The sequence below is a fragment of the Xenopus tropicalis genome, chromosome 9 (genome assembly GCF_000004195.4).
Source record: "Xenopus tropicalis strain Nigerian chromosome 9, UCB_Xtro_10.0, whole genome shotgun sequence".
Taxonomy (NCBI): Eukaryota; Metazoa; Chordata; class Amphibia; order Anura; family Pipidae; genus Xenopus; species Xenopus tropicalis.
Window position 1 is genome coordinate 66466972 of NC_030685.2, and position 23287 is coordinate 66490258.

The 23287-nt window shown below is 41.7% G+C and overlaps 1 protein-coding gene across 2 annotated transcripts; it reads left to right on the top strand.

The window, feature by feature from the left end:
- Positions 1–1777: 1777 nt before the first annotated feature.
- On the top strand, positions 1778–20029 carry LOC101732302 (serine/threonine-protein kinase 3-like). Of its 2 annotated transcripts, XM_012971470.3 has the most exons (5): positions 1778–1838; positions 2733–2847; positions 19070–19142; positions 19245–19435; positions 19638–20029. In XM_012971470.3, exons 2-5 carry the CDS (start codon positions 2835–2837, stop codon positions 19763–19765), a joined length of 405 nt encoding a protein of 134 aa, XP_012826924.1. In that variant the 5' UTR covers positions 1778–1838; positions 2733–2834; the 3' UTR covers positions 19766–20029. The 2 variants fall into 2 exon arrangements, with proteins under 2 accessions (XP_012826924.1, XP_017953139.1); XM_018097650.2 differs by lacking the exons at positions 1778–1838; positions 2733–2847 and having other exon boundaries at positions 18748–19142.
- Positions 20030–23287: the final 3258 nt, after the last annotated feature.

A 23287-nucleotide genomic window follows, 5' to 3' on the forward strand; every position in this document is an offset into this window, starting at 1 on the left:
ACTGGACTGGGAAAAGTCCCACTAACATCCATTGTAATGTTCTAGCGGCCCGCCTGAACTCGCTCCTACATTCATCACTCCCGTAAACAAGAGGAGCAGTTGATTAATGTGGACATTTAGCTATTTAGAAAGCTAACATGCAGATGGAGGGGCTGGGCTCCCAGACTGGTGCTAAAGGATCTCTCTTTCTTATGCAGATATCCCACTGTGGGCCTGACTTTTATTGCATGATAGATAATATATGGCCAACACATTGTCCCATTCTACAAACACATTGAGCAGCAGATCTTGAGATTCATATCGCCTATTTGCCCATCAATCTGTTTCCCAATTGTGGCTTCAAGTGAGTCTAAACGTAGGCCTGCTGAAGAGCTTAGCTTGCACACACAACATCATTTTAACTAGAGCTTAGTGCACCTTCTATCATTAGACTGCAAGCTCTTTGTTACAGACTCTCCAGCTCATACCCCCAGTAATTTAGCAAGTCATAGGCTGTAATAACAGTGCCATTAAATTAAGCTCAAGGTGACCCCACATGTGGAGTGCTACTGGATCAGCAAACAAGCAGTTCTTTGCCCAATATGGCCACCTTCCCACAAGGTAAGAAAAGGCCTGGGGCCCTACAAAAAGATTTTACTGCAGGAATATGGGGTCCTATCACACAAGGCCACATCAACCAAAGCAGTCCTTGCATGACTGAACTTTCATACCTGCCTGATAGATAGCTGGTTGATTTTGGGGCAGTTATTGGTTCAGGCAGTCCTAATCACCCCATACTTGAGCTATTGCTGACAATGTGCTGACTCAGTCTGGGCGGGCTAAGTTGGCAGTTTGTATTAGTCTGTGTGTGACCAGCTTTAAAGGAGTCCCCTTTCGTTTTGCAGACATCAATTCCCACTATGCCAGTGGCTTAAGACCCTGCAATTGGGGGCCCAGAGACAGATGGGGTACCACTGACTAGATATAAGTGCCTCCTGGGAATGGAGATCACTGATCATGAGATGGATTTGGCACAGGTCCTTACTGGCAACACAGGTGTGTATAGTTGTGGGGCCTATGGGTGTGATGGGGGGGCATTGAGCTTGGGGTTGCCACCTCATCCCTTTAATACTAGGCACATATTGAGTCCACATCCTGCATGCTGCAGACTACTGATTTATATGCAGCCATGCAGCATGCATCTAAATTAATAGCTAAGTAGCCATGTAGGATAGGATATGGTCTCAAAATGAGGCTGGTATGAAAGGGGTGAGGTGGGAACCCTAGTTGGGCCTGTGGTACAAAACTGCACAGCACCTTGTATATATAGTGATTAACAGTACTATGAAGAATAAGTATAGCAGTAGTGTGCAAGGAACTATGAAAAAAAGGGAAACTGCTAAATCCCTATGATGGGAACATATAGTCAGAGCCAGTAGTGCAAAGCATAGCATGGGACAAAAAATATACTATTTTTTAACAGCAATTCCTTTTTTAGAAATAATTTTAAAATCAAGGAATCCCTGATTTTCTGGGGGTGACAATATGCTATGCACCCCCTAGTGAATTTAATTGCTAATTTTTGTCACCTTTTAGGTAAAAATTACACTAATGCTCTGGACCCAGACTGGCAATTGCCACAATCTAGGCCTTTCGGGGGGGAGGGGCTGTTTTGGGCTTACCTTTTCCACACACACACAAGTCTAATGGGGCTGTGCAGTAACCCATAGCAACCAATCTACATGTGGCATTCAACTGTTTAACAACAAACATCTTATTGGTTGCTATGAGTTACTGCTCCTGGGCAAACATTGTGCTTTTTATGACACTGTTGGCCTGCGCTAGGGACACCTAAGAAGGTAAGTAAGATGGCGGCATGGTACCGCACTACTTTTTTTCACAAACCTGGGGAATTTGCTTTTCGCATTAAAACAAAAATGTTTTATTTTGATTCTTTTGTCTTAATTACATTTTAATCTTTTATTAATAGTCTGATTTCAAAGTTAGAAATTGGTTTGAAGTTTGTATCTGTAGTATTAATATACTACCATAGCTTGAATGTAAACCCTATATGGTAACGCTATGGGGGGGCATTTACTAACATTCATATTTCTTTTGTGTCAAAACTGCGACAAACTCGAAAGTAAAAATACACCATCTGAAAGTTGTTAAGGTCAAGTAGAAGTGAATGCAAGTTGTCTCTCCAAATTGTAACAATCTTAATTTATTTCATGATTTTGGAGTTTTTGTGGGTTTTTTTGTTTGTAAGAGCACAAAAATTCTTACAAACACGAAAAATTTGAGATTTTGCATTTTTTCGTATCTGTGTTTATTCTAGTAGACATTTGTGCTTTTTTTGGAAAAGTGAGTTTTGTCATGGTAAAAACACAAAAATTACACAAACACGAATTCTAATAAATCTGCAAAACATTGCATTTCCCCCACACAATTATTATGTTTTTTGGAAAATAAAAATGGAAGGAGTCACCGCATGAATAATTCTTCCTGCCCAGGACAAGCCACATATAAATGTCATTGTGGCAGCTCAGAATAAAGGGCCACGCAGCACCGTGGAATTCTATTGCTGTTAAATCAGCTCCGGAGAAGCACAGACTCAGGGGATAATGAGAGAAGAGTAAATGATTTCAGTAAAACTTGAATTAGGGATGAATCAATGTGATTTGCTATATTAAAATTGATTTGAATTGATTCACACCACTGTTTGCCGTTACATGTGATTGCCACTCACACAGCAATTTGAGGACAGACCAGCGTGTTGTTCCCAGTTAAAGGTGCTGATTGTTTCTGGAAACACTGTCTGATCGCTATGCTGGATATTAAAGGTGAATTATATCATGTTCAATATGGGTAAGTTACATTTATTACACATTGTACATCTCTTATGCCCCCCCATCAGAATTGTGTGTTCTGATTATGGAGGGAACACAGGGAGAAGGGAAATATTTCTGTTTGGGGAAGATACCAGAAGAACACTAGGGGGACTCATAATTATATATGAATATATAGCATTGGTCTTGTTTGGGAAGGGAAGCTTAAGCCTCCCTGAATCAGTCTATGGAGGAATATTCAGTCTATGGAGAAATATCCAGGTCTCATTACCAGCAAACAGAAGGAACATAAACCCTCTCACTCTTCTCACATCAAAGAGTGATGCTCACCACAGTGCGCTAAAGTTAAATTCCTCCACTCTATTCATTTCTATGGTATTTTTCTAAGCACATTTATCAAAAGGTGAACTTTCACTTTCACTAAATAATAAATATTTTCTCATAGAAATGAATGGAAGGTGGTGGAATTTCACTCTAGCGGACTGTGACGATCTCTTCTTCTTCACTCATTGATAAATATATCAATGTCTATAGATCTCATAGTGCCACGAATGTCCCCAAATATAATAATTAAGGAGATGTTTGTTAGTGGCTGCAAAAAAAAAAGTCCAGAATATGAAGACCCATTGCACACATCACCGGTATATTTAGCAGAACACAAACAATAAATATGACCCACAATTTGGCACTATAAGCCCAGAAAAAACAAAATATCAAAGGGTTTTGTATTCTTTTAAATATAATGTATTGTTAACTGGCACAGGTAAATATTGCTTTTGCTTTAGAACCTCTGCTGTAGATTATATAAATCAGGGCTGTCCAACTGGAGGCCCAAGAGCCAGATGTGGCCATCCTAAGGATTTTTATGGCCCCCAGTCTGCTCATAAACTCCCTAGTCTTCACTATGTGACACCATCATTTTAACATACCTCCCAACATTTGAAAAATGAAAAGAGGGACAAAAAGACTTGCTGCGCGCAAATTTTTTGGCCACGCCCACTTTGTGGCCACACCCCAATTGGCACACCCCATTTTTAAAATAGTTAAAATAGTGCCCACGATGGCCCAATAGACAGCACCCCGATAGACAGTGCCCCCCCATACACAGTGCCCCATTTGCCCCCATAAACAGTACCCCCCCATAGACAGTGCCCCCAATTGACCCCATAGACCATGCCCTCAATTGCCCCACAGACAGTAGCCCCCATACACAGTGCCCCCATAGAAAGTACCCTCCATACACAATGCCCCCATAGAAAGTGCCCCCATACACAGTAGCCCTCCTTACACAGTGCCCCCCATACACAGTAGCCCTCCTTACACAGTGCCCCCCATACACAGTAGCCCTCCTTACACAGTGCCCCCCCATACAGTGCCCCCCCATACACAGTAGCCCTCCTTACACAGTGTCCCCCCATACACAGTACCCCCCATACACAGTGCCCCCCCCATACACAGTAGCCCTCCTTACACAGTGCCCCCCCCATACACAGTAGCCCTCCTTACACAGTGCCCCCCCCATACACAGTAGCCCTCCTTACACAGTGCCCCCCCCATACACAGTAGCCCTCCTTACACAGTGCCCCCCCATACACAGTAGCCCTCCTTACACAGTGCCCCCCCCCATACACAGTAGCCCTCCTTACACAGTGCCCCCCCCATACACAGTAGCCCTCCTTACACAGTGCCCCCCCCATACACAGTAGCCCTCCTTACACAGTGCCCCCCCATACACAGTAGCCCTCCTTACACAGTGCCCCCCCATACACAGTAGCCCTCCTTACACAGTGCCCCCCCATACACAGTAGCCCTCCTTACACAGTGTCCCCCCATACACAGTACCCCCCATACACAGTGCCCCCCCATACACAGTAGCCCTCCTTACACAGTGCCCCCCCATACACAGTAGCCCTCCTTACACAGTGCCCCCCCCCATACACAGTAGCCCTCCTTACACAGTGCCCCCCCCATACACAGTAGCCCTCCTTACACAGTGCCCCCCCCATACACAGTAGCCCTCCTTACACAGTGCCCCCCCATACACAGTAGCCCTCCTTACACAGTGCCCCCCCATACACAGTAGCCCTCCTAACACAGTGCCCCCCCATACACAGTAGCCCTCCTTACACAGTGCCCCCCCATACACAGTAGCCCTCCTTACACAGTGCCCCCCCATACACAGTAGCCCTCCTTACACAGAGCCCCCCCATACACAGAGCCCCCCATACACAGTAGCCCTCCTTACACAGTGCCCCCCATACACAGTGTCCCCCCATAGACAGTGTCCCCCCATACACAGTACCCCCCCATACACAGAGCCCCCCCCAATTGCCCCCATAGTGAGTACCTCCAATAGAAAATGCCCCCATACATAGCGGCCTCCATAGACTTCTTGGGCTCCTGCTCCTTATTCGGCTCCTCGTACGGCGGCGACAGGACCTTTTATAAGGTTGCGTACGTGTGACGTCACATAAAAGGACCTGTAGCCGCTGTACGAAGAGCCGAATAAGGAGCAGGAGCCCAAGAAGAGACGGAGCCGGAGCTGTAGCCAGCACATCCCGCTGGCCTGGATAGTTTAATGAATGTTCTGCATTTCCATAATGCGGGACATTCATTGAACAATCCGGGACAGCGGGATGCGCTGTAAAAACCGGGACTGTCCCGCGAAAAGCGGGACAGTTGGGGGGTATGATTTTAACTTAAAGCAGAACGAAAGCAAAGTCACTTGGGGGCGCCAAAATGCCAAAACAGCACCAGCCCGGGGTACCTGAAGTGAGCGCTTCCTCCTTCCTTTTCTGGCAAATGCCAGCGTTCGGATCAGGAAGAAGGAAGCGCTGCAGGTACCCCGGGCTGGTGCTGTTCTCTCCGAACAGGGGCACCAGCCCGAGGTAAAAGGTAGGAGATTTAAGTCACTTGGGGGTGCCTAACATTGGCACCCCCCAAGTGACTTTGCCTTTACTTCTCCTTTAATCCGGCCCTTCAGTATGCTATATGGGATATATTTGGCCCACTATATGTAATTAGTTTTTTGAGCTTTAGGTTTTAGAGCCCATATTGCATAGTGCATAACAGATATTGGGGCTGATTTACAAAGATCATTGCTAAATCGCAAAGTGTAGTTGCCAATAGTTATGGGCAAATGCACTCAGCAAGTTCAGCGCCGGATTTCTACTGGGGGCACCGGAGGCCGTCCCCATTCGGCACCCCTATCCCAAAATCCCCCACACAAACGCGCATGCGCGAACAACCCCCCTGTGCGTGCGAACACGCATGTGCAAGCACCAGCGCCAATGTTAAAACTCCCATAAAGAGTAGTGGGGAGAGGTCCCCATTGCTCCCTATGGAAGGAAAATTTGAAAATTTGCCTGCAGCAGGGCGGCATGCTGCCCCTATGTTTGTGCCGCCCTAGGCCCGGGCCTTTGTGGCCTTGCCACAAATCTGGGCCTGTGCAAGTTAGCCCTTATGTTGTAAAATGTGCCACAACATCAGTGATAAAGGGTAAAATGCCATTCATGGCTGTTTACACATGCATAGGATGAAACACCTTCTCAGATAAAAAGAAACTGTTGCTGCCAATAAATATTTAATTTGCAGGGGCTGAACAAACAGACACCCTTTATGCACAAGGGATCACAGAATGTGGGGTGTGAACACAAAACTACCAGCATGGCAGCACTGCAGATTCGAAGTTTCTGTGTTTCACTTTTATCTATGCTGTGCTTCGTGTTATAAGGGGTTAAATATAAATACAAAATATCTTCTCTGGGGTGTTGCTGGCTAGTCATATTTTTGCAAGAATAAATATCCCTTTTAAATATTTAAACCATCTAATAAAATGTGCCAAGTGAATAGAAGCAGAGGTTGAAGAGGTTCCACATGTGTAATGGCCAAAAATACGTACACAGCCGCCTGTCCAACATTTCATTCCAAAACTCATGATATTAATATTCCTTCCTTTGCTGCTGTAACAGTCTGTGCTCTTCTGGGAAGGTTTCCCACTAGATGCTGCAACATTGCTGGTGCCATTTGCTTCCATTTGGCCACAAGAGCATTAATGAAGTCGGTGTCACAACTCATTGCACAGTTGGGTTGAGGTCAAGTTCTTCCATTCCCATCTTACCAAACCCTCGTGGGTTCTCTTCCTCCTCCCCCTCTGATTATGCCCCCAACCCACTGCAGCTATTACCTACCCCTAATTCTGGCCCTGTGAAAAATAGTCCCAAACCATTATTTCTCCTTCATCCTTCGTTAGAGTCTCATTCTTGCTCCATTAAAGGGAAACTCCACCCAAACATCATTTCAAGAAACTTTGCAAAATACATCAATTGAAAAATCTGCAGCCTTTTCATGATTTTTAATGTAATAATATGGTTTGGAACAGTTCCCTGAGCCTGGCCCCCTGTTCCCCTGCTGATCTGGCTGACTACTTTGAGACTCAAATAAAATGTAACAGTAGTTACAGTAGTCCTCAGCCTGCCTTCAGCCTGCATCCTCCAAATTCCACAATTCCCTGCACATGTGATGTCAAGAAGGAAAGTAATATCACAGTGCAATGCATTATGGGTTATGTAGTTCCTGCATGCTGTCTGTAAGCTGTGGAGAAGTTGTTACAATTTGTAACATCAGTGTTTTAGTCCCTCCTCCCCACCAGGATTTTAAATGATGCAGAAAAAGAAGAACTCAGCATATACAAATAGTATTTATTTATACTTTTTTGAAGGAACAGATTACAGGGATAGGTATATTAGGGGTTTCTGTGTTGGTTAGGAAGCCGTAGTTTACAATTGACATTACGCACATACTGTTTCTTTTAGCATTGACCACACCCACATCCATCAAACTGCCAGTTGGTTGCTCCAGATTACACATTTTTTTCTAATTCACAGTCTAAGGGCAATCACCACTGAACCATTCCAACCAACACTTGGCATTGAACATTGTGATGTTAGGCTGGTGTGTGGCTTTGTGCTTTAACACTCAGCAACCCTTCTTGTAAGTTTGGTGGGCTATCCTGCCATTGCTTAACTTTTGTTGCTTGTAAAAGCTTCCACGTTACAGCCACCTCACTTCCACTTGACAGGGGCAGCTTTTGCAGTGCAGAAATTTGATAAACTGAATTGTTGAAAATTTGAGATCCTATAATACTGAATGATCATTCTGAAAGTCATTGAGGATCCATTTTAATGCTAATGTGTAATGCTAATTTATTTCCTGTATTATTAAAGTGGTTGTTCACCTACAAATTAACTTTAGTATGTTGGGGAGAGTGATATTCTGAAAAAATTGCAATTGGTCAGTGTTTTTTTATTATTTGTAGCTTTTTAATTATTTAGCTTTATATTCATCAACTCTCCAATTTGGAATTTTAGCAGCTATATGGTTGCTAACATCCAAATTACTCTAGCAACCAGGCAGTGGTTTAAATGAGAAATTGTAATATGAATAGGAGTGGATCTGAATAGAAAGCCAAGAAATAAATAGTAACTGTAACCCCCTTTTGAAAGCTGGAAAGAGTCAGAAGAGGAAAGCAAATAATCCAGAAACGATAAGAAATAAAAACTGAAGAACAATTGAAAAGTTGCTAAGGACTGGCCATTCTATATCGCGAATTCCTCGTTTAATTATACTCCAGAATCAGCAATGTGTGAGTCGCACACACACAGGGCATTTTTTTCAGCAGCCAATAGATCTACCTGTATGCATACCAGTGGAATTGGAAGATACCAACAGAGACACAGGGAGTTTTATTTATAAAGGGATGAAATACCCAATTAAGACCTCCTATTGTCCTAATTTAACTAAAGTACAGGTATCGGACCCCTTATCCGGAAACCCATTATCCAGAAAGTTCCAAATTATGGAAAGGTCATCTCCCATAGACTCCATTTTAATTAAATAATTTATATTTTTAAAAATGATTTCCTTTTTCTCTGTAATAATAAAACAGTACCTTGTACTTGATCCCAGCTAAGATATAATTAATCCTTATTGGAGGCAAAACAATCCTATTGGGTTTAATTATTGTTTAAATAATTTTTTTAGTAGACTTACGGTAGGAGATCCAAATTACGGAAAGACTCCTTATCCGGAAAACCCCAGGTCCCGAGCATTCTGGATAACAGGTCCCATACCTGTATTACAGCAGTCCCTATTTAGGTGGGACAGTAATGTCTCTGAGATCCCAAAAAGAGTAATATTACCAAAATGTGGTCACGGTTTAGGGTGGGTTGGGGTTGACTTGGGAGACATATTGGATAAGTGTAAATTTCCCCAAATTTTGTAGGCAATAATGAATATTATATATGGTGCTGGTTTCACTCTGGTCTAAAAATTATCATTATTTTTAAAAATGGCCACTTTATTGTAGCTCTCCATCTGCTATGCCCCTGTCTTTGTTTCAAACGAGGGGTGGGGTGTCCTAATGGTCCCTGCCAGAAGCACGGTACTTACTCATGTTTTATTTATTCCTATGGGATTTTTGGAAGTGTATTTATGAAATGGTGAACTCTCACCATTGGTATTAAGCTCTAAACTCACATCTTGATAAATCTGCCCCAGTGTGTTCCAGCTTGTCCATATACAGTGGTGTGAAAAACTATTTGCCCCCTTCCTGATTTCTTATTCTTTTGCATGTTTGTCACACTTAAATGTTTCTGCTCATCAAACACATTTAACTATTAGTCAAAGATAACACAAGTAAACACAAAATGCAGTTTTTAAATGAGGGTTTTTATTATTTAGGGAGAAAAAAAATCCAAACCTACATGGCCCTGTGTGAAAAAGTAATTGCCCCCTGAACCTAATAACTGGTTGGGCCACCCTTAGCAGCAATAACTGCAATCAAGCGTTTGCGATAACTTGCAACGAGACTTTTACAGCGCTCTGGAGGAATTTTGGCCCACTCATCTTTGCAGAATTGTTGTAATTCAGCTTTATTTGAGGGTTTTCTAGCATGAAACGCCTTTTTAAGGTCATGCCACAACATCTCAATAGGATTCAGGTCAGGACTTTGACTAGGCCACTCCAAAGTCTTCATTTTGTTTTTCTTCAGCCATTCAGAGGTGGATTTGCTGGTGTGTTTTGGGTCATTGTCCTGCTGCAGCACCCAAGATCGCTTCAGCTTGAGTTGACGAACAGATGGCCGGACATTCTCCTTCAGGATTTTTTGGTAGACAGTAGAATTCATAGTTCCATCTATCACAGCAAGCCTTCCAGGTCCTGAAGCAGCAAAACAACCCCAGACCATCACACTACCACCACCATATTTTACTGTTGGTATGATGTTCTTTTTCTGAAATGCTGTGTTACTTTTACGCCAGATGTAATGGGACACGCACCTTCCAAAAAGTTCAACTTTTGTCTCGTCGGTCCACAAGATATTTTCCCAAAAGTCTTGGCAATCATTGAGATGTTTTTTAGCAAAATTGAGACAAGCCATAATGTTCTTTTTGCTTAAAAGTGGTTTGCGCCTTGGAAATCTGCCATGCAGGCCGTTTTTGCCCAGTCTCTTTCTTATGGTGGAGTCGTGAACACTGACCTTAATTGAGGCAAGTGAGGCCTGCAGTTCTTTAGATGTTGTCCTGGGGTCTTTTGTGGCCTCTCGGATGAGCTGTCTCTGCGCTCTTGGGGTAATTTTGGTCGGCCAGCCACTCCTGGGAAGGTTCACCACTGTTCCATGTTTTTGCCATTTGTGGATAATGGCTCTCACTGTGGTTCGCTGGAGTCCCAAAGCTTTAGAAATGGCTTTATAACCTTTACCAGACTGATAGATCTTAATTACTTTTGTTCTCATTTGTTCCTGAATTTCTTTGGATCTTGGCATGATGTCTAGCTTTTGAGGTGCTTTTGGTCTACTTCTCTGTGTCAGGTAGCTCCTATTTAAGTGATTTCTTGATTGAAACAGGTGTGGCAGTAATCAGGCCTGGGGGTGACTACACAAATTGATATTGAAATTGAAAATTGAAATTGATAAACCACAGTTAAGTTATTTTTTAACAAGGGGGGCAATCACTTTTTCACACAGGGCCATGTAGATTTGGAGTTTTTTTTCTCCCTTAATAACATAAACCTTCATTTAAAAACTGCATTTTGTGTTCAATTATGTTATCTTTGACTAATAGTTAACGGTTTTTGATGAGCAGAAACATTTAAGTGTGACAAACATGCAAAAGAATAAGAAATCAGGAAGGGGGCAAATAGTTTTTCACACCACTGTAATTACCACGGCTTTCATTTTATATAACATTTTGTCGCCAACAATTTTTACAAACGCCATGAAACATACAAGAGAGCATGTCCCACAAGTGTCATTTTGTTCCAGAACAAAAATTACAGCTTTGAATGCATTTAAGAAAAAGTCTGACTTGAACATGGAACAAAATGATCATAAAAGCATTTAAAAATAGTAATGGTAAAATGTAAAAGGCTCAGAAATAAATGCCTGGGAAAATCTGATAAACACATACAGGCCAGAGGCAATCAGAGAGGGGATTTCACTGCCGCATTTCCTCACAGTGTTTGTATTCTTTGTACATGCTTGAGCTACTATTTCTATCCGCTATGTAACAAACAGAATTCCCATGTCTGGGGAAGTCTCACTGCCTTGGAAAGGGGAGCTAGTGGGGTTGTGGGGTCCCAGATACCTGTACTCTTCTTGTGTCTAATTGGGTGATTTAGCAATATTTTAATCCAAATATTACCCTCAATTCAAACTCTCAAATTTGAATCATGGTTGAATGTTTTGAGAATATTTAATTTGATAAAAGACTCTAAGAGGCCCATTTATGTACATTTTTTTTTTTTGGACAAAAATACGATTTTTTAATCGGAAAAATCTATTTTTTGCCATTTATTATGCGTCAAACTGCAACAAATCTGAAAGTAAAATGATGCCATCTAAAAGCTGTTGAGGTCTTGTAGTCAGTGGCAGGTGTCCTTTTTACAAACTGGAAGATCTTTCTTTGCTATGTGGTATTAGAAGTCTTGGGGGGATTTTGACATTTAGATTTGTGCGTCAAAACTTAAAAAATATGAGTTTTCGTGTTTTTTTTCATTTGTGCTTTTTTTTAAAAAGCTGTTTTAATAAATCACCTGGCATTCGTAGTTTTAGAGAAGATGTGGTTTCAAAAACCACCAAAACACGAAAATAAGAATGTTGATAAATGGGCCTCCCCAATTCAAAAATTAATAATTAAGCCTCTATGCTATACATATAAATACACACACACATACTGTATATATCCCTTATTTCTAATGCCGGATACAAGGTTGATTATAATCTGTATCTGTTTCTGTAATGTAGTAAGATTTAAGTAAGATTTAAGATTTTATGCACTGGATGATGCTTTTATGTTTATGTTTATATGTATTTACTTTATTCAGTATACCTGGAAGGAACCCTTAATTCGGCATTGGAAATAAGGGATAATCCATTAAAGGGAAACGAAAGGTAAAGTCACTTGGGGGTGCCAAAATGTTAGGCACCCCCAAGTGACTTTAACCGCTTACCTCGTACCCCGGGCTGGTGCCCCTGTTGGGAGAAAACAGCACCAGCCCGGGGCACCTGGAGCGGATCGTTTCCGTGTTCTGGCTTCCTTTTCCGGAATGCCAGCGGTGGGCGCATGCGCAGTAGAGTGAAAAGCCGACTTTAATGTTTAAGTTCGGCTTTTCACTCTACTGCGCATGCGCGCGCAGCGAAACAGAAGGAAGGAAGCGCCGGCAGCTACCCCGGGCTGGTGCTGTTCCCTCCTCACAGGGGCACCAGCCCGGGGTAAAAGGTAGGTGGTCAAAGTCACTTGGGGGTGCCTAACATTTTGGCACCCCCAAGTGACTTTGGCTTTCTTTTTCCTTTAACCCATTAATGTTTTTTGTAATGTTGGAACCAAATGGCTTGAGAAAGAGCCTTTTTGGGGGGAATAGTGATGTAACTTTTTGCAATATAAGTGGGTGCTGTCTATTGTTTGCTTATATATATATATATATATATATATATATATATATATAAAACAGTCCACACAGCACCACACTCCAAAATCTGCTGCTCTGCAGCTGCCCCTGTGCACGGGATATCATATAAATATCAAAATAAAACAGCCAGCACCAAGGGTCTTTGTATTTCAAAAAATCTCTTGTGTATTATAATTGCATGTACAACCGACGTTTCGGTCCCTTTTGAAAAAGGTCCCAAAAGGGACCGAAACGTCGGTTGTACATGCAATTATAATACACAAGAGATTTTTTGAAATACAAAGACCCTTGGTGCTGGCTGTTTTATTTTTATATATATATATATATATATATAAGCAAAATGACAGATATATATATATACATACTGCACATATATGCAAAAAAAAAATGAAAGTCATTCAAAGGCATACATATATAGGAATGAACATACTCATATTGACACACAGACATACACACGCGTGTACATACAGTTCCATGTTATATGATGCCCTTAGTGTGCAGAAAAATGGGTATTTTTTATATTTACATTTTCTCCAGTAACACAGACAGATGTCAGATGTAAAACTCCCAAACCGGAGCGATTTCTAAGCAATAATGTGCTGCCTTTACCAGCGAATGCACTTATTTAAAGGTTATTCTATGAATGTCAACTGTTCAAATGCTCATTAATATGTGTTCTAAACTCGTCTATCAGGAGAGAGAGATGTAATAAACTCAAACCTATACCTTAAGGGGAGAAAAAAAAAAAGACTCCAAATCCACAATAGAATATTTTAAGCTACTTAATGACATGTCTTTTTTTGGTAGCTGAAATGAGTGCTGTGTATCTTCGCTCACCGCTGATCACAGGTAAAAACTTATGAAGGAAAATTGAAATTACAGAGAGCATACGGAATGCAATCACAAGGATAACAAGGAGCCAGTTATAAGCTAGAAGGTAGTTAACTACTTTAAAGAGAAATCTTCTTAGTATCCGCTGGCCTTGATTGAAGCAAGTTTCTGACGCTGCTCCTTCAATAAGCAAATAGCAATTGGGAAACAGAGGAGATCTATGCCTCATTTTCCAAGGATATTAACCTCTTTCCTGCCCTTATTTGTTCACAGGGATTTGAAGGTCAAAAACAAAGGAATAGCCACATATAAACGCAAGGAAACACTCAGGAATGGGTTTAGGGCCAAGATTAACATCTGATGGGGCCCCTCAGAGAATTTGCTTGGTAAAAATGTAGAAATTATATTTTGAGCATCATTTACTAGCGATCTAAGTCATTTGTCCATCATTAATATGTACCATGCTAGTGAATTTTTAATAGTGCAAAATTGAGTTTAATTAATTTTTCTTATAGTAGTTCCATTAACTTACTACTAAAAGTGTCCTGCTACAAACAGGTACTTACAGTAGGTTCATTAAGATACCACTCACTGTCCTTCCCAGGCCGGCATGTTCATTAAAGCACGAATTTCGGATTGTTCAAAGCACAATTGGGAAAAATTTGTAGTAGCCATGATAATTTCTGATGTGTGTAAATTGCGTGAAAATTTGCATTGTGGTCATACGAAAATATCGTGGTTGCGATCTGAAAGTTACGAAATTTACGTAACTGAACGATCGTAAACAATGCAAAAACCTTTCTGATTTTAAAACTTTAATGCATGATTTTGGAAGCTTTCCATAGGACTCAATGGCACTCTGCAGCTCCAACCCGGCCCAAGGAAAGCCTCCCATAGGGCTCAATGGCACTCTGCAGCTCCAACCCGGCCCAAGGAAAGTCTCCCATAGGGCTCAATGGCACTCTGCAGCTCCAACCCGGCCCAAGGAAAGTCTCCCATAGGGCTCAATGGCACTCTGCAGCTCCAACCCGGCCCAAGGAAAGTCTCCCATAGGACTCAATGGCACTCTGCAGCTCCAACCTGGCCCAAGGAAAGTCTCCCATAGGGCTCAATGGCACTCTGCAGCTCCAACCCGGCCCAAGGAAAGTCTCCCATAGGGCTCAATGGCACTCTGCAGCTCCAACCCGGCCCAAGGAAAGTCTCCCATAGGGCTCAATGGCACTCTGCAGCTCCAACCTGGCCAAAAGATACCGAAGCTTGAATGAATTCCGGAATTTTTGTAAGTATGAAAAGTACGACTTTTTCGTGGAATAAGGAACGTATCACGAAAAATTGGTACTTTTTTAATGATATTATCATTAACAGTATGAAAAGTTCTAAACTTTAGAAATTTTTTTTTCTAATTGTGGTCATCATGCTTTAATGAACGGGCCCCTAATAGTAGGTCCCTTAAGAGACCACTCAAAGCATCTATCATGAGACTGGCACTTACAGTAGGTTCATTAAGGCACCATTCTCTGGGAGGACATTTATAAGCGCTAGGCAAATTTGCACCTCAGAGCCAACCATGTAACCAGATAATTTCATTCAATGTTCAACCCATAGCTGGCTGTGAAAACCTAATGACTGATTGGTTGCTATGTGTTACTGCCCAGGTGCAAATTTGTCCAGTGTTTATAAATGAAGCCCACAGTAGGTTCCTTAAGGTACTAATGAGAGAGTCCCTCCCTACAGACAAGCACTTTGTGTATAACCCTTGAGTTACCAATGAGAGAGCCTCTCCCCAGACAGTCTCTCACAGTAGGTACCTTAAGTTACCAATGAGAGTTTATCTCCCCATACCGGCACTCCTCTTTATGGGTATGGCAAGATTTTATTATACCTCTCATCATCAATGAGTTATCTCTATTTTAATCAGCTGGAAGAGAGCTACACCCTCCACTTGTAGGTAGGTGGGTGGTGGGAAATGTAGTATAACAACAGCTGGAAAGCCTTATCGCTGATGCCAAACAGTTGGTATGAGTCTAGGACCATTCTGAAATAAAGAGTGAAATAAAGTGAATTTAATGTAAGCTCCTGCGTGCCCAGAGAGTAAATACAAAAGCAAGCTATATTCATAACATCTAGTATTTGGTACACAATATATGTCTTACCTTTTGCCAATGTTTTTAACTTCTGGGACCACTCTGGTGTTGGGGGCTCTGCTCTACCTCAGAGCCAACCTTGTGCTTGGCTGTATCTTAAAGGGCACACAAGGAAATAAAAATATTTTATGCATGTTTACACACACTATTAACATGGCCTCCATAATTCTGCATAATGTCTAGAAAACATTATAATTCAATTTTAAAAAATGCCTGTAGTTTATTTTTTTAGGGCATTTGGGATCAGATGATGAATATAAATGACTAAAGGCTCCCCTGAACCCATTCGCTGATAGCGAATGCACTGTAGTTAAACCAGGAAAGAAGGCTTTTTAGGCGTGCAAGGTAGAAATAACTGGCATGTCAGTTCAAATGAATTTTTTTGTGTGTTATTGCTCCTTTAAAAACCTGTACTTGGTTTCCATCAAACATAAGTTTTAACACAGAACAAAACATAGCGGCGTAGAAACACACACACACACGCCCCGGTACATATGTTTCGGATTGTTCCAAGTACCTAGCGAGCCCTGATGTTTAGAGTGTAAATAATATTTCAATGAAAATCTTTAACACACTAAATAAAACCAGCCATTACTGCAGCGAATGTTTATCGCTATAGGAGCCGGCGCAAGGTCAGTCGTCTCCGGAGAAGTCTGTCTTCAATATAAGAACGCGAGCAATCTCTTCTCCCCTTTATATATAAAGAGAATAAACGACGTGCAAAAATGTTAAATATGCTTTATATGGAAATATAATCAAATTAACAGTTTTATGTAATTGAATAGGCCTTTCTATTTAGAGGTCAGATGGGGCACAGTTCTGCATAAAGGTTTTTTTGGAAGGAAATTCCCTCCTTGGATTTCATTAAAGCCAGAGGTGTGTAGGATAACAGTCACATTTCTGAAAACTAACACTAATAAACTCAGAGATTGGTGCTTTGTGTAAAGCTTCACAGATTTATCTTTTATGTATTGAGAATTAAACATTTAAGGATTCATTCAAGTGACTCAGACAATCCCTCTTACACTATGCACTATAATGCGCTGCTCTAAGCGGGATCCCTTAGAAAAGCACAAGCAACCTGCTCCGCTATAGGGCAAAGAAGTGTGGAAAATTTGGGTGTTGTACCCCTAAAACTGTAGGAATAGCATTTAGAAAATGGGGGGCGCTAAGAATAACAAGCGGATGAATCAGCTGAAGTAGAGGAACAGTCTGTGTGTTTTTCAACCCAACATAATAAAAGTGTTAATCTTACCCTCCCTGATATTTTATATGGGAAAGTATAACCGTGTATCCTGCTCATACTTAGGCCTTGCGACCCACCATCCTGTTTGACACAAGGGGGTCCTTGGTGCCCCAGGCTTAACAGCAAGAGGCAAAGTGGGCTGCTCACAATACATATTTTTTAAACAAAATAACTTTAATCATTTATTATCTAAACATTTTTTACACTCTCTTATTTCTGCAGAAAACTGCAATCTATCCAATTAATATGCAACCGTTTGGAGAAATCACTGTTGCTGGCAAACTGGATACATATGAGTTGCAAAGTTAAAGAATGTGTTAATTTTTAACTTTTCAGATGCTTTAAAGGCATCTAAGCCACTCTGAGCCTCCCCAATGCATCACAAATTGCATACCACCATCTCTTTTGTTAGCCAGGTTCTAGACTTTTATTGCCCTAACAGTGGGGAAACCTGGAACATGAACAGAAACTTCCATCAGTAAATGAGTAAATTAGGCCTTGTGTTCTTATGAGTGTGTTGCTGAGTAGAAGCGAAGGGTTGCCATATCTGCACAGGAATACATATAAATCCAGGAAGCCATCTAATAAACTCATTGTCCCAGTAATATACCTATAACAACCCCATAATATCACTAAGCAGAAATGGTGGCATAAATTTTCTAGATCAGTGTTGGCCAAGCTGAAGTCCCGTGGGCAAGATGCAAAATGGAGAAAGTCTTAATTTTGCCCACAGAACCATACATGGTATTTGGTCTCATTCACTATTGCCCTGGGGTAATCTGCTTGGGGCAAAGTGACCATGTGCAGTGCAAATATTATGTAGTTTCTTTCCTTGTAGCATTCACCTCTGTATGTGAGTAGAACCTTTTTCTATCTAATAAATATGGGTGTTTCCCCTGTTGTTTCACAGGTGCAGCATTTTGTATTTGGTCATCAGGAATGGAATGGAAACAACACAAGGATAAAGGCTTATGTGCCACCCACAGTCGCTGTCACCCTTCCATGCCCACATGCCCCACCCACCTGGCAGGAAGCACCCACATTGGGGGACAGCCTGCCATTCTCTTGTACACACTATCCGCATCACTGAGCAGTGCTGCACCCGTAGCCCATCTTCTTGCCTCTCCATGTACCTCAAGGCCTATTCTACAGCACCCAACCTACAGTCTGTCTCACCCTAGTGGCGTTGATCACCAAGTTACAGTTGGCATCAATCCCCGCCTCTTACCTTCCCCAACCATCCATCAGACTCAGTTCAAACCAATGGTTCCATCCCATTCATACATCATGGCATCCAATGAGCTTACAAAACTCATCCAGTATCCGTACATGTGAGATTTCAAGAACGCTCGGAGGAAGATCAAAGATTCAGACTTATTTCAAAGAAGATTTTAAACACATGGCCTTCAAATAAATGCCATGGCACAAGAAATTAAGGATATTTTTTAAAAATTATGTAGATGGGTGCAGTTTAAACAATACTGAGCTATAAATAAAGAAAATCAGAAAAATAATCACTTTTGGTATAAATCGTCTTTGGTCCTGTTCTCTGACAGGTGACTGAAGGTGGCCATACAAGGGCCAATTGTAGCTGCCGATATCAGTCCCAGACTGATTCGGCAGCTTGTCGGTCCCTGTAGGGGCACAAACGACGGGCCTGACCGTCCAACATCTGGCCTGAAATTGGGCAGATATCAATCGGGCAGGTTAAAAAATGCAGTCGGATCGGGGACCGCATTGCCTCGTTGATGCAGTCCCCGAACTGACTGCGCCTATTCCGGTGTTCTAATTTGACCGTTTGGCCCCTGGGCTAAACAATCAAATTAGCCTAAATTCACCCGATTAGCCTAAATTCACCCAATATTGTGGGTTTATTGGGAGATCTTGTACTTGTGGATATTTATTCTATACTTTGAGTAGCAGATATTCTGTAGCAGAATGGGAAGAACTGGAATTTATTCACTATTTTCAGCAAAAACATACCCACTCAGATGAAATAAATAGTACAGTATATGGACATGGATGGGTCTGATATATGTGTTTTTGTCTTTCAGCATTCTACAATCAATACCCGGTGGAGGACATCATAATCCAGAGCCAACCACCGAAGCTTCAAGCCAACACCTGGTGAGTCCTTCCCAGCTAGATGTTCCCACAATTCAGAGCTGAACTGAATGAAATGGGGTCTATTTTCACCAGCTACAAGCTCTTTTTCCTTTTTTTTTCCAGGTCACAACAATTCGTGTCCTTCTTGGAGTTGTGTCTGAAGAAGGACCCTGCGGAGCGATGGAGCGCTGAGATACTCCTGCAGCCCCCCTTCATCACTGGACTGCCGCCTAAGACGATCATCAGGGCTGAGATTCAGCAACACCTTCAGGCTCAGCAGAAGCGGCCGGCCAAGAGGGGATCCATTGTATCTAGTATGACTGCAGCCTCATAAACACTAAACTGAGAAGCTGTTGGGATTATTATAGTGGCGCTAGGGATAATGAACATATTTTGAGGGCTACATCACCTTAATATTGCATTTTAGTATAATAGTGACAATGGGATTTTAAGACAATTTAGAATAGGAAAAAATAGGAATTTAATTTCAGTTCTGATTTTTTTTTATCTATACAGGAGTGAAGGGAGCAGCTCTCTGGGCCAGGGAACAGCTGCGTCGCACTTGTTACTTCTGTGCACACAAGACCTTGGCAGAAGAAAAAGCGGCTCAACAAATGGCACTGAAGGGCTTTCCTTGTTATTGATCCTGTAGCCAATAACATCTAAAGCCCAGATGTTAGTGGGTGGGGGGCAATTTGTTAGGCACCCACCATTGACTATAACTTTGCCCCAGCACATGCGCCTTGGTGCTACTGAAAGGTTCTCCTGTGTTTTCAAATGCTAAAGTGTCATTGGTAGGAAAGGCAATTGGGCCTGTTTTCAGCATTGGCTGGTAAACCAATCAGGTCTGCAGGCAAACCAAGCTCAGCACCCTTTAGAATCACTATGGACGTTATATGGTCTCTCCTTTGTAACAATGCGCTACTAAATAGTTGTACGATGCTATGGTATAGCACAATCTCACTGGTAAGGTGGCGGGTGTGTAATTTTGGGGTTATGAGATGAAAGACTGAAACTCAGCACTTTTTATCCATAATTCCACCCACAAGTGCTCAGAATGATTGGCCTAAAAATGCAAATATTTACCTAAATATTACAGTAAAAACCCCTTTTATAAAATGAGGCTTGACTGGTTTCTTGGACATCAACTGGGCATATTGTTGTATAATGGGCGATTGGGGTGGATCAGGAGGTGTGACCATGCTTCCTTCTGCAGGTCAATTTATTTTCACTGCGGCCCCATTATTCTTGCTAGTAGGGTCCAGCCCTATAACAAGGAAAGGGAGTGCAATTACTAAAGTGACCAATGGCAGCGGGCCAATGTGCAGCAGATAACATGGTGCGCATGGAGGCATGGCACCCCCAGGAATGGATTAGTAGACAAAGATGCAACTAGATAGAATCAGCAAATATAAGTGCTCAAAAGATTTTCCTAGTTGAAGCAATCAGTTTGCTTTAAAAAGGCTTACGAGCTAAATGTCGTGGCTGGAAAGGGATCATCTGGGACGTTTCAGGTTTGGGATACTCTGGTTTTCGGTCAACATCATCCTTCAGCGAAGGGGCTATGGATGGAGCCACCACAGGGTCTGGGATTAGTGCTGCCAGTTTGGCTCTCGATACATCCTAGAAATAAGAATGAGACATTACCGTCAATAAGTTAGGAGTGAGGCATAGACACATTTTCTTGTGCTAATTGACAATACTGTAAACCACCAATAGCAATCAGCCATATCTGTTCCTTTATTATTTAATCAAGCAGCAGTTTGCTGTTGCCTGAAAATCTTGAAAAAGAGAAGCAAACGTGAAGGGAGTGAAAGAAATAAATGTGTCTCTGCTAGGTATAAAGGCATGGGAGTGGTAAAGGACAGCAGCTGCTGGCACATATACTAGAGACCAAATATAAGAATAAGCACCATGTTAATATATGAATCTAACATAATTCCCATAACAGAGTAAAGGCGGGATAGATATTTGCAGGTACAAACATGCATACAACATACCTTGTGTCCCAAAGCTTTCAGTTCACTTGTGGAGCAGGGGTACAAGGCCATAAAGTTGTATCTATCCACAAGAAGTGCCGTCTCCTTCCCTTCATACTCCTCCTTGAATGCTGTGTATCTACTTTTTTCTACTTTCAGTATACTAGCTAAATCTCCTGTTACTTTCAAAGGCCAGAAAGCGTTCCCGAATCTCACTGCAGAAATAAAGGGGGGAAAAAACAAGGAAATTCAGTATTCCCAAACAGAGACAAAGTGAGGTTTCCAGTTTGTCAGACATTGTATAAAGTCCACATTCAGCATATAACAGCAGCATTATGCAGCTTCGCTTTTGCTGTTCTTCCCATCCCTCTTCACTTTCCTCTTCCCCTGTGCTGTCCTTGTACACTTGCACCACTAGCACGGGGATGAAGCCTGAGCCATTTAATCTGAGCAGGGGAATGGCAATACTGTTGCAAGAGAAGCAAAACTTGCACAGGGGCAGTGTATGAACTGAATAGAGTTTTATAGGAATTCTACCATATAAATATATGATGTTTCCCATGATACAGTTGAGGGTACAGGCCTGCTTAGGACTCCACTGTGTAAAGCTTTTATGCTGCACTGGGAAAAGGATCATAAAAATCTTGAAGGCCTCCGATGTATCCTGGATTAAAGTAAAGTAAAGTAAAACTTTGGAAAAAAGGTCTTTGATTGTAGAGATTCTGTTTTCATGATACAATCAGTTATAAAATCTTGTATTAGGAGATGTCAAAGGCTTTGCACACATTCCTGTTGCCGTAAACAAAACACAGCCAATTGCCTGTACAAGATGTGAGGTACTTACATATTGATAAAATGCAGCACTTTTTGCCAGTGACTGGTACAATTTTATTAGGAGGGGAGCCTAGACCCAGCCCAGAGTCCCTGATCCAAGCGAATGTTAAATAATGTATATTTACTCTCACCTTGCTACAGTAATACTCCATTAAGGCTGCAGTGATGTAAACGTGATGTCGGGTCCTGGGATCTTCCCTGGCTTTCTTGAAAATCATTCTCCCAGACTTGAGGCCCTCAGCCGTCCTAGCAAACTTCATGTACTGGATATAGACCTGAACGAAAAACATAAAGAACTATGAGAAGCTTTTAAACAACTACAAAAGACTTTATTTTGTTGTGGTGAGATCAGTGCTGCAGTAATGCCATACAGGATAATAAAAAAGATGATCAGTGTTACCAAGGTGGGATCTTTATCTTCTATGGAAAGTAATCTGTTGTATATGCTGTGTGTTTTTTCGGCTCTGGAGAGAGAATAGAAGGTTTTTTACATATTTTATATTTCAGATGTAACCTACTAGGTAAAGTAAATTGTTAGTTTAAAAGATACTAAATACTGCGCACTGCTGTGCTTCTTCATGTTCTTATCTAAAGCTGTCAATCATGGAAATCACTAATTTGCACGAGCCCATATTTGCTCCAGTCTGCCGCACCAAATCCACAAAACACTGATTAAACTCATTACTATGTAAAATAATAATATATAATAAAGGGTGAGCACAGCTCCGCCTACTTTTGTGCATCCAACAATCATTATATTTTCATTCAGGCTGACCCCATGACTGTGTGATTCAAGTTTGGGGAGTGTAGCCTCAAAGCTGTAAGATTGGCAGCAGTTTCAATTTCCCCATTAAAGTCAATGGGTGAAATTTGATTGGCTGTTGTTGGTCCCTCCCACTTTGAGTCATCCAACAAATGTCGCTGTTTCATTCGGGGTGACCCCATGGTTATGTTATTCAAGTGTCGCTTCAAAGCTGTAGCTTAGAAAAGCACAAGCAACCTGCTCCGTTATAGGGCGAAGAAGTGTGGAGAGTTTGGGTGTTGTACCCCTAAAACTGTAGGAGGAGTAACGTTTAGAAAATGGGGGGCGCTAAGAATAAGAAGAAGCGGAAGAATAAGCTGAAGTCGAAGAACAGTATATTGGGGTTTTTCAACCAAACATAATTATGCTTGTTATGTGAGAATTAGGGAAATTTGATTCCTTTTGTTTTCACACTACATTTCATATATATCAAGTTGCCCCTATGAGTGGATTAGACCCTGTAGCCTTTGCAGCAATGCAGACCTGGTTTTCAGCTTTGTTGCGAACACTGTGGGGCCCATTTACTAATGTTTGTATTATTTTCGTTTTCA

What these genes read in the sequence shown, in the direction of transcription:
- LOC101732302 (XM_018097650.2), top strand. Translation starts at nt 19,051, where the DNA reads ATGTGTTTTTGTCTTTCAGCATTCTACAATCAATACCCGGTGGAGGAC. An exon ending in AAGCTTCAAGCCAACACCTG is followed by an intron (nt 19,143 to 19,244) that starts GTGAGTCCTTCC and finishes TTTTTTTTCCAG; the next exon opens with GTCACAACAATTCGTGTCCT. An exon ending in GAGGGGATCCATTGTATCTA is followed by an intron (nt 19,436 to 19,637) that starts GTATGACTGCAG and finishes TTATCTATACAG; the next exon opens with GAGTGAAGGGAGCAGCTCTC.